At 37.4% G+C, this 15000-nt stretch overlaps 1 protein-coding gene across 2 annotated transcripts in view; it reads right to left on the bottom strand.

Annotated features, from left to right (window-relative positions):
- The window catches only part of LOC137969457 (X-ray repair cross-complementing protein 6-like), a 28361-nt gene that overhangs the window by 4352 nt on the left and 9009 nt on the right, over positions 1-15000 (bottom strand). The window contains exons 9-22 of one of the 2 annotated variants that reach the window (XM_068815697.1): positions 12297-12380; positions 10355-10431; positions 9150-9233; positions 8055-8151; positions 7180-7242; positions 6917-6968; positions 5518-5606; positions 5185-5313; positions 4644-4755; positions 4171-4254; positions 3977-4054; positions 2421-2536; positions 2125-2214; positions 791-927 (exon numbers count right to left, since the gene is read on the bottom strand). In XM_068815697.1, the coding sequence (XP_068671798.1) occupies positions 814-927; positions 2125-2214; positions 2421-2536; positions 3977-4054; positions 4171-4254; positions 4644-4755; positions 5185-5313; positions 5518-5606; positions 6917-6968; positions 7180-7242; positions 8055-8151; positions 9150-9233; positions 10355-10431; positions 12297-12380 (1269 nt within the window). In that variant the 3' untranslated portion in view covers positions 791-813. Of the gene's footprint in view, positions 1-76; positions 928-2124; positions 2215-2420; positions 2537-3976; positions 4055-4170; positions 4255-4643; positions 4756-5184; positions 5314-5517; positions 5607-6916; positions 6969-7179; positions 7243-8054; positions 8152-9149; positions 9234-10354; positions 10432-12296; positions 12381-15000 lie in introns of those variants that run through there. The other variant, XM_068815696.1, reaches the window with a different exon arrangement.

Below are 15000 nucleotides of genomic sequence, written 5' to 3'. Positions count from 1 at the left end.
GTTGACTTCTTATTCTTTTGTTTTCACAAAAATTAGGTCTATACTGGCCTTGTTTTTCCATTGCCACAACAGAGGTTAAAATTATTGGAACATTTATTTTCACAACATATCAAATCTATGTCACTTGCCCCTCCTACCTCCCAAACAATGTTGAATGTCTTAGACTGTACATACAAAACTGGCTGTATAATGTTTAACAGCATTGTTAGAAGGGGAAGGGGGATAGTTCACAATTTGCCCCCACGAAAAAAGATTGTAGTTGCTTCCTTTACATAAAATGTTTTTCCTGAATTTTCGTAAGGTTTTTGGTGAGTGTTCCAAGGCACGTTGTCCCCCATTGTAGGCATTGCTTTTATATTTTGCCCATTGAAGTGAGAACAGAAAGGCTTACCTGCTTATTAGGACAAAAAAATGCTATATTTGGTGGTCATGGATGAAATAGGTCTATCACCCAAAATTTATTAGCTTTTGTCCATTTCAAGATGTCCTTTGACAACTGAAATCGAATCCCATGGCACAATACTGCCCTTTGAATTAGCCCTTATCAAAAATACCATAATTTTCTTTGTTTGTCCCTTCAAAAGTTTGCATAAGCATTGTTTCCAGTTTCAGTTGGGACCACTGTAAGTCCCAAGAGAAAATAAAAACAATTATGCTTATGCAAAATTTTGGAGGGACAAACAAAGAGTATGATGGTATTATGGATATGTATACTGGCTATATAATTTTGCAAAGTCCCAGCCACAAACAGATAGTGTTTTAGGAGCTAGTTTAGAGACAGTATCATTACCATTTTGGTATTTAGTATTTTCGTCACACCCCAAAATGGTCCTTGATTGCTTCAACTAAATCAGCTTTCTTAGTTCCACATTTGATACCAGCTTGCTTGACAAAATCCTTCAACACAGGAACGGTCAGCTTGGCAAGCTAACAAAAATAACAAATAAAAAAATCACACTGATTGTGTTTTTGAAGAGATATTGATTTCTTGAATATCTTGAATTTCCCTGCTCAAAGAGGTCTCTCTTCTTTTTATGTTCCCTGCGCCGACTAGTATGGGAAAGAGACCTTTGCGATGGGTTGAAACTCACTTTGATCCAACCGCGGTCCACAACCTTGGACAGCACTCTTAAAACCGCATGCCCCATGATATGTTTCCTGACTGTGATTTGAACCCACTGTCTCCCGCACATTCCTTTACAGTACGTCTGCTGTTGTTAAGTGAGCCCACACAGCATTAAGTACCATGTGAGGATTCAGTCGCTATGTAACTGCCATGCATGCTCAACACAGTGTTTCAACCCATGGCAGAGGTCTCTTCTCCCGTACTCGTCAGCCCAGTGAACGCAAAAGAAAACATACCTCTGGTAGCAGGGAAATCTTGAATAAGAGTAATACAAATAATTATTATTATGCCTTTCAAACTCAAATTGCGATCAATAGTTTCACTTGTTACTGTTGTCAGTTACTGCAGAATCTCCTCTAACTTCAACCACCTACCAATGGCCAAACTCCGTTTTGGCTTCCATGAAGCAAACTTTTGACAGACGCCAAAATCAATAATAATTTTATTATTATTGATGTGTACCATAACCTACCAATCAGCACCTTTGCTTCCCACGGTACACTCGTACATTCAAACTTGACACCAATGCAAAGTGATAGAATCTGTACTTATCTTTTTAACGAACCTCTAAAAAGATATCATAATGGTATTCAAGCTGTGAACTAAACAAAAACTCCAATTCACTTTACGGTGGTGGAGTTGATCTTCCTGGTTATATGTTAAGAAATTTGATTGATGGAAGCCAAAAATAATGCAGTTTGGCGCTTAGCTTAAAGGTGAGATTCCGCAGAATTATGAAAACCGCAGTTAATAGGCGACATCAAGGCTTGTGATTGGCTGATTTCCATTGTCTTTGTCCATTTCTGTTTTATTAAGCAGTTGCACATCTAAGGCTACAATGATGATTGCCAGCAGTGAAAAGGGAAACCACTGGTATATAGAAAGTGCAGCAATGTGCACAGTTTATAGAAACACGAAAATGCTTTCAACATGCCATTGTCCTTCCTCAATACTAGAGAGCAATGTAGAATAAACAACTGTCATTGCTGTTATCTTACCCTGCCTTTTTGTGCTTCTTCCCTCATGACAATTTCAACATCACTGCTTGCTTTGCTCTTCTTGGCTGAACCTCCTTCTGCAGCTCCAGCCTTTGACAAATTAAAGCAGAATTACGTTTTACCGAACACTATATATAATAGAAAATATACCACATTTATGCAATTTGAAGAGTTGCTTCTTTCAACAATAAAAAGAGCCATGATAATTGAATTCCAGATTCTGTAACATTTGTTAGGTTCTAAATATACAGAGTGCCCAATGAGAATGATATTCATTTTATTATAATTGTTGTTACCTTCCTCTTTGTAGCAGTGAGTTTTTTTGAAGGATCATAATTATCAGGAAAAACAACATCCTTAAACTCCTTTATAGCGTCACCAGCTTTACGATCAATTCCCTCTACATTTGGCTCTGTAGAACAATGAAAAGCAAAAACATGCCACTCATTTAGCATGCATCTCATTGTCCTCTGACAAAACAAAAATTAGCTACAACGAGGAATTAAGGGACAATGTCACGCTATTTTTAGTAACACTATGAAAATTCAATGGATGCTGCACAGCTGATGGCAGCCATAAAATTATGATAAAACTGATTCCCTTAAATTTCAAAGACTTTTTTTGCCTGATTTTGGGGATCCATGGCAATGACAAAATTGTGTGCAAACTTGAAAATGTCAGGAGAACATATTCAAGTTTTCTTGTACTTGAAGGAAAGGAAAGGAACTTTATTCAAGTGTCTAGTCATTCTAGTGCTGGAGCACTAATTGGGGACACTGTATTTGAAAAAACTGAAATTAACAATTAACACAAATCAAGTCAAACGTTGGATTTTGGGTAATTGTGAAGAAGAGCTCCCCAAAAATCCTGTCGGCCGACAGGTTTTTTGGGGAGCTCTTCTTCACAATTACCGGATTTTGAGCAGAGGGGAAACCGGAGTACCTGGAGAAAATCTCTTGGTTCAGAGCAGAGTCTCAACTAACAAACTCAATCCACATATGATGCGGAGTCTGGGAATTGAACCCAGGCCACATTGGTGCTCTCACCATTGCACCATCCCTGCAACCGTAGTTGATAAAACTACTAATATTATTATTAGTTTCAACTGGCTTCTACTCTTTTGTTCAACATTCACTTGAATTGTGTAAGGAATAATGTAGAAGAGATCTGAAAGGTGTTTAAAGATGAAGTCGACAAGAAATTGTGACAAATGCCATGACAGTGTCCCTTTTTACAAGCTGATGTCCGATTTAACTGTTAGAGAAATAATAATAATTATTATAATTATTATTTATAAACTGCCATGAGAGTTTGTAATATCTAAATCCTAAACCATAACCATGCATGACAGTGTCTCTTTAAGCAATACTGCAATGCTGATTTAACCCCTCAAATACAAGTGCTACATCACTTGGTTATTATCTGGACCCTACAATGCCAAAAGCATAATTAATATGTAAGAAGCTATCACAAATGTCTGTTATGTATCATTGTTATGAAAAATGTTCTTCATTTTAATCAAACAAAGTCCTATACTGTAAACGTGTAGGGGCTATGTGAGGAAATATGCTGGAATGCCTGCCGGCCTTGAGATGTTGCTGCCCTTCATTCATTTGTATACTAAGCACCAGCTTTGTTCTTGGTAATGCATGGGTTAACTCCTCCTGTAAATGGCCAACTGAATCAGCCCAAATTGAGTTTGATATACAAGGCCCAAGGGGATTCCCCGGCCCTACAAACCTAAAGTGGCACCCCACACCAATACCGCAAATGCCCCCTGGCCAGCAAGGCTTACCTTGAATAAATTTATATAACCACCCCTTGCATGTGGAACTGACAAATAACTGTTTACCTGTGTGATCAGTGACATCTTCGGGTTCATCCCGGTCCAAAGCCAGGGCCTCAAGGTTCTTGTAATGTTTTTGCAGGGCTTTCAAAAAAGGAGAAGTCTCACTAAGATGTGGAATCTTAATTGTAATGAACATGTCTGTAAAACACTGTCAAACCTCAAAACATGACTCGTTGCAACAATAAAGAGAAACTCACAAGGATTTTCAAATTGTGAGCTTTCAAATCCAAGGGTAAGCTTCTTGATGACTTCTTTGGCTTTGGTCACCTGCTCTTCTGTAGCTGTGGAATCAACAAATGATCAAGAGCTTTGGATGCTAGTACATGTACTTTTGAAACCTCAGTTGATCTTTTCAACAGGCTGGGCTGGATCCCTATTAATAATATTATAGTATACTGAGAAAATTATATATAATTTATGCACTCCCTGTAATATTATTAATGGAAGATGCCTGGATTATTTTAATTACTCTATTATTTTTATATGTTAACATATAATTGTTGGGGAAGCAAAGTCTTTTTTATGCAAACGTTTTCTGAGGATCATCAAATTCATAAATGGCAGCTAGGTACACAAGTCAATAATAATTATACTAAATTCCCTGTTTGTTATAAATACGCTTAGTAAGTACGAAACAGACGAAGAGTACACCATAGAGACCTCAAACTACCTTTGGGTGTTTGTTCGTATTTTAGTCTCCTGAGATCATCTGTAAATGGAAGAAATATGACATGGAATCCAGGAGGACAAACTTGGGTTTTGTGCTCATCTAACTCTTCTTCCTGTGGCATAAAAGTTGAAAAAAATAAAAGGAAATTTGAGTGATTAAAACAACCTTTAATTTTGAGCAAGGTATGTTCAACTCAACAGAAGTTATGACAATAAATGCATTATGTAAAATGTATACAAATTAAGTTTCTTGCATTACAACTAAGATAATTCACTCAGTGACCTTTTACCGCAACACCTTCTGGACACTCATTTCCTGTCTATTTTGGTATTTAAAGTGTTAACAGACCCCTTAAAGTCTTTGAGACACTTCAAGGGACACCCAAAAGATCTTGAAAGATTCTCCAATTCTCGAATAAGAATAATAACAAAACTTTTTGAAATTGAACTTGTTGCAAATAATAGATGAATGTTTACAAAATCTCAAAAGAACGTTGTAAGATTTGGAACTTTATTACAAAATAACTATGTGATAACTATACCTGTGGGAGCAAGGCTACAAATCTTGGCGCAGCATTTCTTCGTGGAATAAGACGGCATATTGGCACCACATCTCTGGCAATACATCGGGTAAGAAGTGCGGAGAACAATGTGGTACTTCCAGATACACTCTGTTAGGCATAAGAGTTCACGCTAATTAGCCATATTAGCTTCCGAAAAGGAGGTAAATAGTGGTGGATATAATAATTATTATTTTATACCACACAACTTTGACATCAAAATTTGGTTTTATCAATAAGAAACCAGTTGATATGTAAACCAATAACAACCCACAAATCCTCAATTTTCCTTTTAACACCGTTTTTTACACCGACCTTTTCACTGGGATATAAGAACTGTGCAGGTCTGATGTGATAATAACTCTTCACGGATGATTTGGGTTTAAATCCCATCAAAAGAAGTCCTGTAACAAAACATTTGGCTGATTACAAGTCACAATTTCATCACACAGACTGTAAATTCAGCTGTGATTTGCTTGTACATAGCATGCAACTCCAAGCACTGAGCTTACATTAGCACAACAATAATAATTATTACTTGTCTTAGCTCACATTGTTTACATTGGTAAAATATCAAGTGCAAGTGCGCTGATGGCTAGGGTTAGCATGTATTAATTACAGCTGTACAGCACTGAGCAGTACAATAATAATTTAGTAAAAAAGGGAGAAGTGATCCTTGCTCTAAGTGGTCAATTTAAGCAATTGTCTCTTCTAGACACCTTAAAACTTCATTTAACCTGCACTTCAAAACTTATACATTAAATTAATTATATTTCATTCATGGAGTCCAATAATATTACTGAATGTGCTAATGACACTTAAAGAGAAATGATATAAGAATATTTGACAGACAAATATGCTTTCTTCATTCTAAAACAAGGAAAAAGTACTCAGATGCACTTATGTGGGGTTTGTGATTCTACTACCAAATGTTTTCTTTCATGCTCCCATCACTTTCAAGTGTGTGCATTATGACAGAATAAAGCACCATGAAGGCTTTTGTCTTTATTTTTGTATTTAATTAAGAAATCTTTCAAAATATGACTTTAAAAGAAAAATTAAAAGAGTACTTTTCGATATCCTGACCTCGGGAGACTCTTACCTTGATGTACGAAACATTATTCAAAAGGTAAAGTTTTCTTACGATTTTATTGTATTTTCTTTTTTAGAATGATAAGTATAGCCTTAATAATATTGTATTATTCCAGATTTAGATCTATTAAGAATTTTTGTAAAATAAGATATCTCATGGCGCTTTCTCTTAATGCGGAACTAATTAGCTCACAAACTTAATTTTATAGTTATATATTCTTGTACATTTATCTTCTTGATTTTCCTGTAAACTTGTCTACCTACTCTTTTTAGTCACGACATGACCCACCTAGATTAGCATCTGCTACCTGTGGGCATGTCCAATTTGTTAAAAATACCTATTTGGAAAATAAAGAACTGAACTGAACTGAACTGAAGTTAATTAAGGTAAAATTTTATTGTTATTAATGGTAGCAGTCGTAAAGCTGTGGGATCAATCCAGGGCTGAAGGGGGGGAAAGGAAATTGGGAGGTTAGCCCTGATAATAATGATGATTGGTAATGGTAACAAATCAGATCCCCTCAACGCGTTGACCAACTGTCGGTCACCTGCTGGCCAACACGTTGGTTGGGATCGAATTTGTTATTTCCTTTACGCTTATCAATAACATTCATTTTATTACCTGGGTCACCCAACGTTTTCATCGCATCAACTTCTTCCTTTTCAAAGATGACCTGTTAAGTAAAGTTTTAATAGCATTACAGACTGTCAGCAACAGAATTGTCAACCAAATTCTCAAGCCCCTTTCCGCACAAGACCTGAAAAAAGGTTTAAACTATAAGATAATAATTATAAACACTGCCAAGAAGGAAAACCATTCCATGCAATAATAATTACGATATTACATTTTACATAGAAATACAATATTATAATTATTTTACGTACCTTTTCCCCACCAAACATTTGATAAAGTTTGATATCTGTTGGCATCAGTTCTCTGCCAGTATCCTGTATATGAAAAAAAGGCTGTTTTCAGGGACTGATAAATTTGTGAAAAGAGGACTAATTAAGAGACAGAATGTTCCTTTGCTCATCCAATAAGAAACAGTATTGTAAAGGTTTTTATATATAAGTTATAACAAAAAAACATATGGTTAGGGAAGAGTCAAGGTGTAATGTCTGAGTTGGATGGATCCTGCCAGATAAATAAAGGATGACAGCTGCTCCCTGAGGTACCTTTAGATCCACTTAATTCATGAGCCTAACAGCCGATCAGGGGATCAGAGAATTCTCCATTGCCTAAAAGAGATTCTCCAGCAAAATGTTTTCTAGTCACTCATATTTGCTCTTTTGGATTATTCTCCTGTTAATTCATACTACTCTCTTCCTGCTTCAATTCCTGCACAGAAAAAGCTTTGTAATCAAAGCAGATACATTTTCTCTCTGCTTAACATTACTTTCAACAGGATGTTTTGTATCTGGCATTCCGATTGGTTCACTCAATCTCAGTTATCAGCTCATATACTGTGATGACCTTATATATGGAAAGTGATTTTGTTGGTCATCTTGTAAACTCTGAGACAACATCCTGTTGTTCTGGAGGTAAAACAGTTCAGAATTCAATGAAAATTTAATTACACAATTATCATTCCATTCGCGCTGGACTGGTTATATAGCCAACTTGGCGTTACGCATCTCGTCGGCTATTTACCACCTAATATCCAACGTGCGCCCATGTAATAATAATTAAAAATAATTTGTTAATTATTTCATTAATTTTATAGACAACTATTCTGCCACAAGGAAAGATAAGTACTGACCTTACAAATGTATTTCGTGTGAGTTTTAATTTCCTCATTTGAGTGACTATCTAAGTTAACATAACTAGATTTTGTTGCAGGTCTGCAGAGATTATATCTAAAACCAAAATAAAAGAGAAAAAGGAATGACCTTCTGCAGAGGACCATTTGTTAAATAGTGTACGCTATACTTCATACATGTAAATGTATGTTGGTTGAAGTGTATGGAGAGGGTGCCTAGGGATTTCCTCCAACTGAACCACAGTTTCACCCCCACCTACAGTTCTTTGCCACAGAAACTAGGCATGCATGCATCTAGTGTGTTTAGGAAGTGATTAGGGCATTCCAGGATAGTGGCATCCAGCGGGGAAAAGGACATATCCACAGCAACCCCGCCATGCAGAAGCCACAAAGGTAATGAATGTCACATTATTAGACCATGAGATGAAAAAGAGAAGAAAGTTTGGCAAGACAGAAAATTACATGATCTTTAACTAAGAGGCCAGAAAACAAGCAAATCGTCCATATTATTAGTTACAAAGCTGACACTGGTTATTACATCACCCAACTTGTGTTCTATTGAAGTTTGGTGAATGCAACGAATTTGAATGCAGAATGCAGAATGCAGAATGCAGCATGCAGCAACATGCAAGAATTCAAAGGTTCCTTTAAGGTTCCTTCATAAAAGTGGCAACCTTTCTCTTTAATGCTACAATAAAGAGGCTTGTACTGTAGTTGCATGTTATTGTCCAAAAATTGAATGTGGTTCAGCATTGTTTGCACTCTCATCGACAATGATATTTGTCATCACAGAGGTCAAAATGTTGTGTGCCTTGTGAGTCCACAAATGAATATCATTGTTAATAAGAGTACAGACAATGCTGAACCACATTCGATTTGTTTTTAACTACAATATTCAACACCAAAGAAAATGTTTATTTCAGAGCATGACCAAGATCATGACAAAAAAGAAAGAGCAATTGCGCTGTATAAAACTTTTTTCAACCTGATTGGGTTATTTCCAAAAATGAGAGTTCCTGATTGGTTATTACAACTTAACCAATCAGATTGCAAGATTACAAGCAATTGTGAAAACACAAACTTGTAGCAACATACACAGAAACTCCCAATTCAATGCCATCAGCTAATGTCAGTGGAAGAGTTGTAATAGCCCTCTTCTTGTACTCTTTCCTGTGCACCCTATACAACCGAGAAAATAGTGTATTAACTCTGTCGGCAGCTGCTCACAAAAGAAACCAACTGACAGTGCACTCTCAGGTCTAGCCCACTCTCTCATGGCTCTTTTTCTCCCACGGCCCTTCTGGTTGGAATATGCCTAAGCACCTCCTTGTCTGACCTTGGTATCAATAGCAAGATCCATTCCGTCAGCTTTTTGAGCCTCTGGTGATCACATAATAATTATGGAAATGATATCAAGGCTGTTTGGTTTTGATAAAAGAGAGGATTAAAAAATGCTCTCACTCCCTGCTTGTTGACATTGACTGGGGCATTTGAGACAGCATAGTTTGTTTGGTGTATATGTTGTAGTTCAATTTTAACTTTATTTTTTTCAAACTAGTTAATTCTTTTGGAACCAGTTTAATTTTTTTAAAACCAGTTTATTTATCAACTGTCTGAAAAGGGCTTTCATATTTTGGGGTATGGTGAAAAATAGGGGCATGCTATGTTTTGGGGGGTGAAAAAAATAACACAGAAAAATTACGGAAATTTTTCCGACCCAACATCCCTACTCTCTTTCTCCCCTTCACTGTCCCCCCCTGATATACCCTCCACCCTACCCTCTCCCCCTTACTATACCCTCCCCACTCCATGTAGTTTAACTAATAACTATTACAGACAGTAACTAAGATTAAATAGTACTTTGCTGAGCCTCAGTATTGGTAAGTCTTACAATGTACAAGAAAACATCATCACAAATATAAATCATACTGTGTGATAGTCTCAAGAAACATACCGGTAGCCATTGGGAAAAATGAAACCAGTACAAAAAAATGAAGCCAGTTTTAAAATTTCAAACTGGTTCAAAAAAATTTAAACCAGAGGTTAAAATTAAACTACAACATATAATTTTATCAGCACAAGCGCCATGCTCTGACCAATGAATATCTTGACCACATTGTGATAAATTTGTGTATGTCCCGTTGCTGTTGTTGCATTTAGTGGATTTCCTGACGTCCAACAGATAGGTTACTAAAAGCTATGGCTTCATCAATCAGAATAATGAAACTGACATTGAGGTCATTCATTCACTGAGGATCAAATTAAGGATCAAAAGACACACATTTACTAACTGAAGGTACCTGTAGAGTAGCTCTTCAAACTTTTCTGCAGGATCAGGCAAAATTCCACACTCATCTTCGTCAAGCTGAATAACATCCTGGTTATGACAATTATTTACTATAAACTACTGTATGCCAAGATCTGATTGAGCTTTGATATGAATAAACTATTTTACTGTTTTACTGTCATTTGAGAAAAATATTGTTTTAAAAATGGTGTTAAATATACATAAAGAAATGTAAATTCTGTTTGTGACAAATGTTTGTCCTTTTCATAAAGTGAACTTGAGTATTATGCACCAAAGAAAAATTCAGTCAATCTACGATTATATCTAATGATAAAAAAGAGCGAAAGAAACTTTACACAACGTTTCAATGACTCCATGTCATCATTTTCAAGTGAAAAGAAAATAAAATTTGATAACTTAATAACTTAATATATACCGTGCGAGGTGATAAAACGTAAAAGTGTGAATGTAAATAGTGACAAATTTAAATAAATAGTTTTGCGCGTATGGAGTCTGATTGTGTGTTCAAGCATGGCCTCTTCTTCTTTATGAATAACATTTCATAAATCAGACAGTCCAGTTTTCCGTTGCACTTCTTTAAAACGGAAAAATTGTTGGAAAGGTCGCCGATGGTTTCAAGAGCGTGGTCGTTCTTTAAGTGCTTGGCGATCGCTGAATAACGGTGCTCGTCAATACGTTGGTGTAAATGTCGGCTAGTGTAGCCGACATACTCTGCATCACACAGATCACATTTAAAATTATACACAACGCATTGTTGGCTAATTATAGGTGGTTTGGGCTCACACATCTTGAGGTCTTCAAATATTTTGCGACTCTTGAACACAGGTAGAAGAGTGTGATCGATTTTGCTGCTTAGATCTGATAATTGCCTTTTCACTGCGTCAGCTGACTTTTGATCTTTAAAAGGCAAAACCACTTGGTGAACAGCATTTCAATTGGTGGATAATTGAGCTTGCTCTCCAGGGTTTTCAGACCTCAACGAGGTGAAAAAGTGAGAGATAGTGGACTTGATGAGGCTGTCGGGGTACTTGAGGTTAGTAAACATCACCTTGAGATGATCACATTCATAAAGAAGAAGAGGCCATGCTTGAACACACAATCAGACTCCATACGCGCAAAACTATTTATTTAAATTTGTCACTATTTACATTCACACTTTTACGTTTTATCACCTCGCACGGTATATATTAAGTTATTAAGTTATCAAATTTTATTTTCTTTTCACTTGAAAATGATGACATGGAGTCATCGAAACGTTGTGTAAAGTTTCTTTCGCTCTTTTTTATCATTAGATGTTTAAGTAAATCTAATCTACGATTATATCACGTAAAAAAACTCAGGCTGCAGTTTCAACTTGAAGACTTGAAAGGGATAGCCTTCACTTCTCATGCAACTGCAGGTTCCTAGACAGTATGTAGAATTCACTCACAGTTGACAGTTGATAGCTTTTTCAAAGTACCAGACTTGAAAATGAAAGTACCACTCAGGGTTATTTTGCATTGTACGGCTGATTGCAAGTGCTGCTCATATTCTTGGGTTTGGAGGAAAAAAGAACTTAAGTTATTGTGTGACTGAAATGCCAACAGATTGATTATATTCCGTTTAGTAAGCAAAATAAGGCATTGTTCTAGTTTGAAGGATTCATTGTATGATTGCCTTGTGTTTTTTTGAGCCCCTGGCTTCCTGAGATACCCAAGTCCAAAAAGAAAAAAATAAAGAAAAAGGAAAAAAAAGAAGCCAAAAAATCTAAAAACGTAATATAACATAAAAGTACCAGGCATGAAATGGTAAAACAACTGGATGAAAAGTCCAGCCTCTGGCCTCAAACGAAACCTGCTGGAGCTCAGCCATAAACCCTGTCATAGTCACTGAGGTACATGTACCTGCAGCTGTCTGACGTTATCAACAATGTCTTTGACTTTATATAAACTCACCTGATAGAAAATGCTTGAATCAAAAGCACGACCAGGAGGCTGGATATGCATCAAATCTATTTCAATGCCGATCTCAGCAAGATCCTGGAAAATGAAAAAAAAAAGAAAATGTAGATGTCAATGAAAGCCAGAAAACAAAGATGTACGAAAGTTATTCACAACCAGACTAAAAATACAAGAGCTTAACCCATTGACACTTCAAACACCCTAAGACAGCCCCAGCTGGCAAGTTAAATTGTCTGGCATTAGACAGAGTAAAATCTGTTCAGTCTCACTCCCAGGGGTCAATGCCTTAATTGATGGAGGAGACATGCTACGAAAACCACTGACTTCATAACACCTTGGGGGCTCTACGAGTGGGATAGAATCCCATTTGGATTGATGAATGCACCGGCAAACTTCCACCACTTCATGGAATGGCGTTTGGGTGAGCTGAGGGACAAAGTGGCCCTTCCATACCCAGATGATATCATTGTGCTCAGTGGGAGCTTTGAAGGACATAATTACTGAACATTTGAGAACAGTACTGCAGAGATTGCACGAACATTGTGTAAACTAAGTTGAAACCACGTAAATGTAGTTTGTACAAACATGAAGTCCAGTTTCTAGGTTGGGTTGTATGAGGTCATGATGACCAAATGGATTCAGGTTAGGGCAGTCCAGAAGTTAAAAGAACAAATTTCCAAAACTGTCGGTGAAGTCAGACAGCTTGCTGGAATATTAAGTTACTACCGACGATACATTAAGATCTTTGGTAAGATTGCTAGACCTACATATACGACCTGCTAAGCACCTCAGGAAAAGATGGACAAACACCTTCAAAGACACCAGTCTCTTGGAGAAGAGAACAGCAACACGCCCTTGATGAGTTAGTAAGACACCTCAGTAAACCACTTATAATGCCTTTTCCAGATTTTTCAAAGTCATAATCACTCCACACTGATGCAAGTTAAGATGGTCTGGGGGCAGTTCTGTACCAGAATCAGGATGGAGTGATGAGAGTAATTGCTTATGGATCTACAGCACTTTCATCAGCTGAAAAGATTTACCACCTCCACACAGGAAAACTTGAGTTCCCAGCTTCGAAATGGGCGATCACCGACCAGTTTCGCGATTTTTTTTACTGCTCTACAAAGGTTACTGTCTTCACGGATTATGACTTGTTGCCATGCATTCTAATATCAGAAAAAGTGACTGCCACAGCTTTACGATGGGTCAATGAACTGGCCGACTTCAACTTTGAGATAAGATGTTGCCCTGTCAAACTCAATGCAGATGCCGACACCTTGTCCTGTACGCCAGTTAGTTTCAAGGACAACATGCAAAGTTGTTCAGAGGTTGTTAATCAGAATGTTTTCATTGTTGATCCATGAAACTAAAGCCGTCAGCACTGTCTGGTAATCTTCTTTCACTGCATCATCTGAAATGGTAGAGGAGGAGAGTGCTGAAATTCCAACCATGCCACATGATTAACTAGTGACAGCTCAATGTGAAGATCCAACTATTGCTCGTATGCTGCACTTTCTGCAAGTTGGAAGACACCCCTCCTTTCAAGAAGAAACAAGGAGTCAGGTATCGTATGACAGCTCTTACACAAATGGAAAAAACTGTTCATTGCTGAAGACGTAATTCTTCATCACAAGTCTGAATCAATGGATGGGATGCTGTTGCCCAAAAAATATCACAAAAGGGTGTATGTTGAACTGCATGAAAACAAGGGACATCAAGGCAGAGACAAAGTGGTGGAGCTAGCAAGAACAATGCTTTTATTGGCCATTCATGAGAGCAGACATTACACATTATGTCACAAAAGTGTGCCATTGACTGAAACAGCGGAAACTGTGACTCACGTTAATGCACCACTTTGACCAATCATTTCCACAGCTCCTTTCCAACTTGTCTCCATGGATTAAGTTTATCTTGAACCAAGCTCTGGGGGATTATATCAGTATTATCTTCTTGGTGATCATAAACCACTACTGAACAATAGATTTGCCCAAGCGTATGCTACCCGTGACAAGTCCACCAAATCTGCTGCTGATAAATTGTACAATGACTTTATCAAGAGATTTGGATTCCCAGAGACCACTCACTGCGACCAAGGTGCAGGCTCTTCTACAATCTTGAGAAATGGAGTGGAATTAGGCATTTGCATACAACACCTTTAACCACCCTCAGGGTGTGATCACCTTAACAAGGTTGTCCATGCATATAATTGTACTTGTCACGACTCCACAGGCTTCTCGCTGTTCTACGTAGTGTTCGGCAGAGCCCCAATGCTACCCATTAACATCATGTTTGGCTTGAAACGTCCAGAAGGACATTCTATACATACCCTGAGTATGTCAGAAATTGGCATTGAGCTATGAGAGAAGCTTACAATTTGGCCTCCGCTCATGGAAAGAAGAGTGCACTCTTGGGATTTAGCAGCAGTACAACAAAAAAGTGAAGAATGATACTCTGGTGTGTGAAGGAGACTGAGTTCTTGTGAGGGATATGACTGAACGTGGTGGCCCGGGAAAGTTACAACCTTACTGGGAGCAAGAAATCTACATTGTAACACAGGAAAGGAAGGATAAGCCTGTCTATGAAGTTAAACCAGAAACTGGAATTGCAGGATCACATTTTTGCATTGCAATATGAAAGCTTTATGAGAGGAAACCAGCATAGCAACAGATGAGGACATTAGCAGTTTCACATTAGC

Source organism: Montipora foliosa, chromosome 9 (assembly GCF_036669935.1).
Source record: "Montipora foliosa isolate CH-2021 chromosome 9, ASM3666993v2, whole genome shotgun sequence".
Lineage (NCBI taxonomy): Eukaryota > Metazoa > Cnidaria > Anthozoa > Scleractinia > Acroporidae > Montipora > Montipora foliosa.
This window is presented reverse-complemented; position numbering and strand designations above follow the sequence as displayed.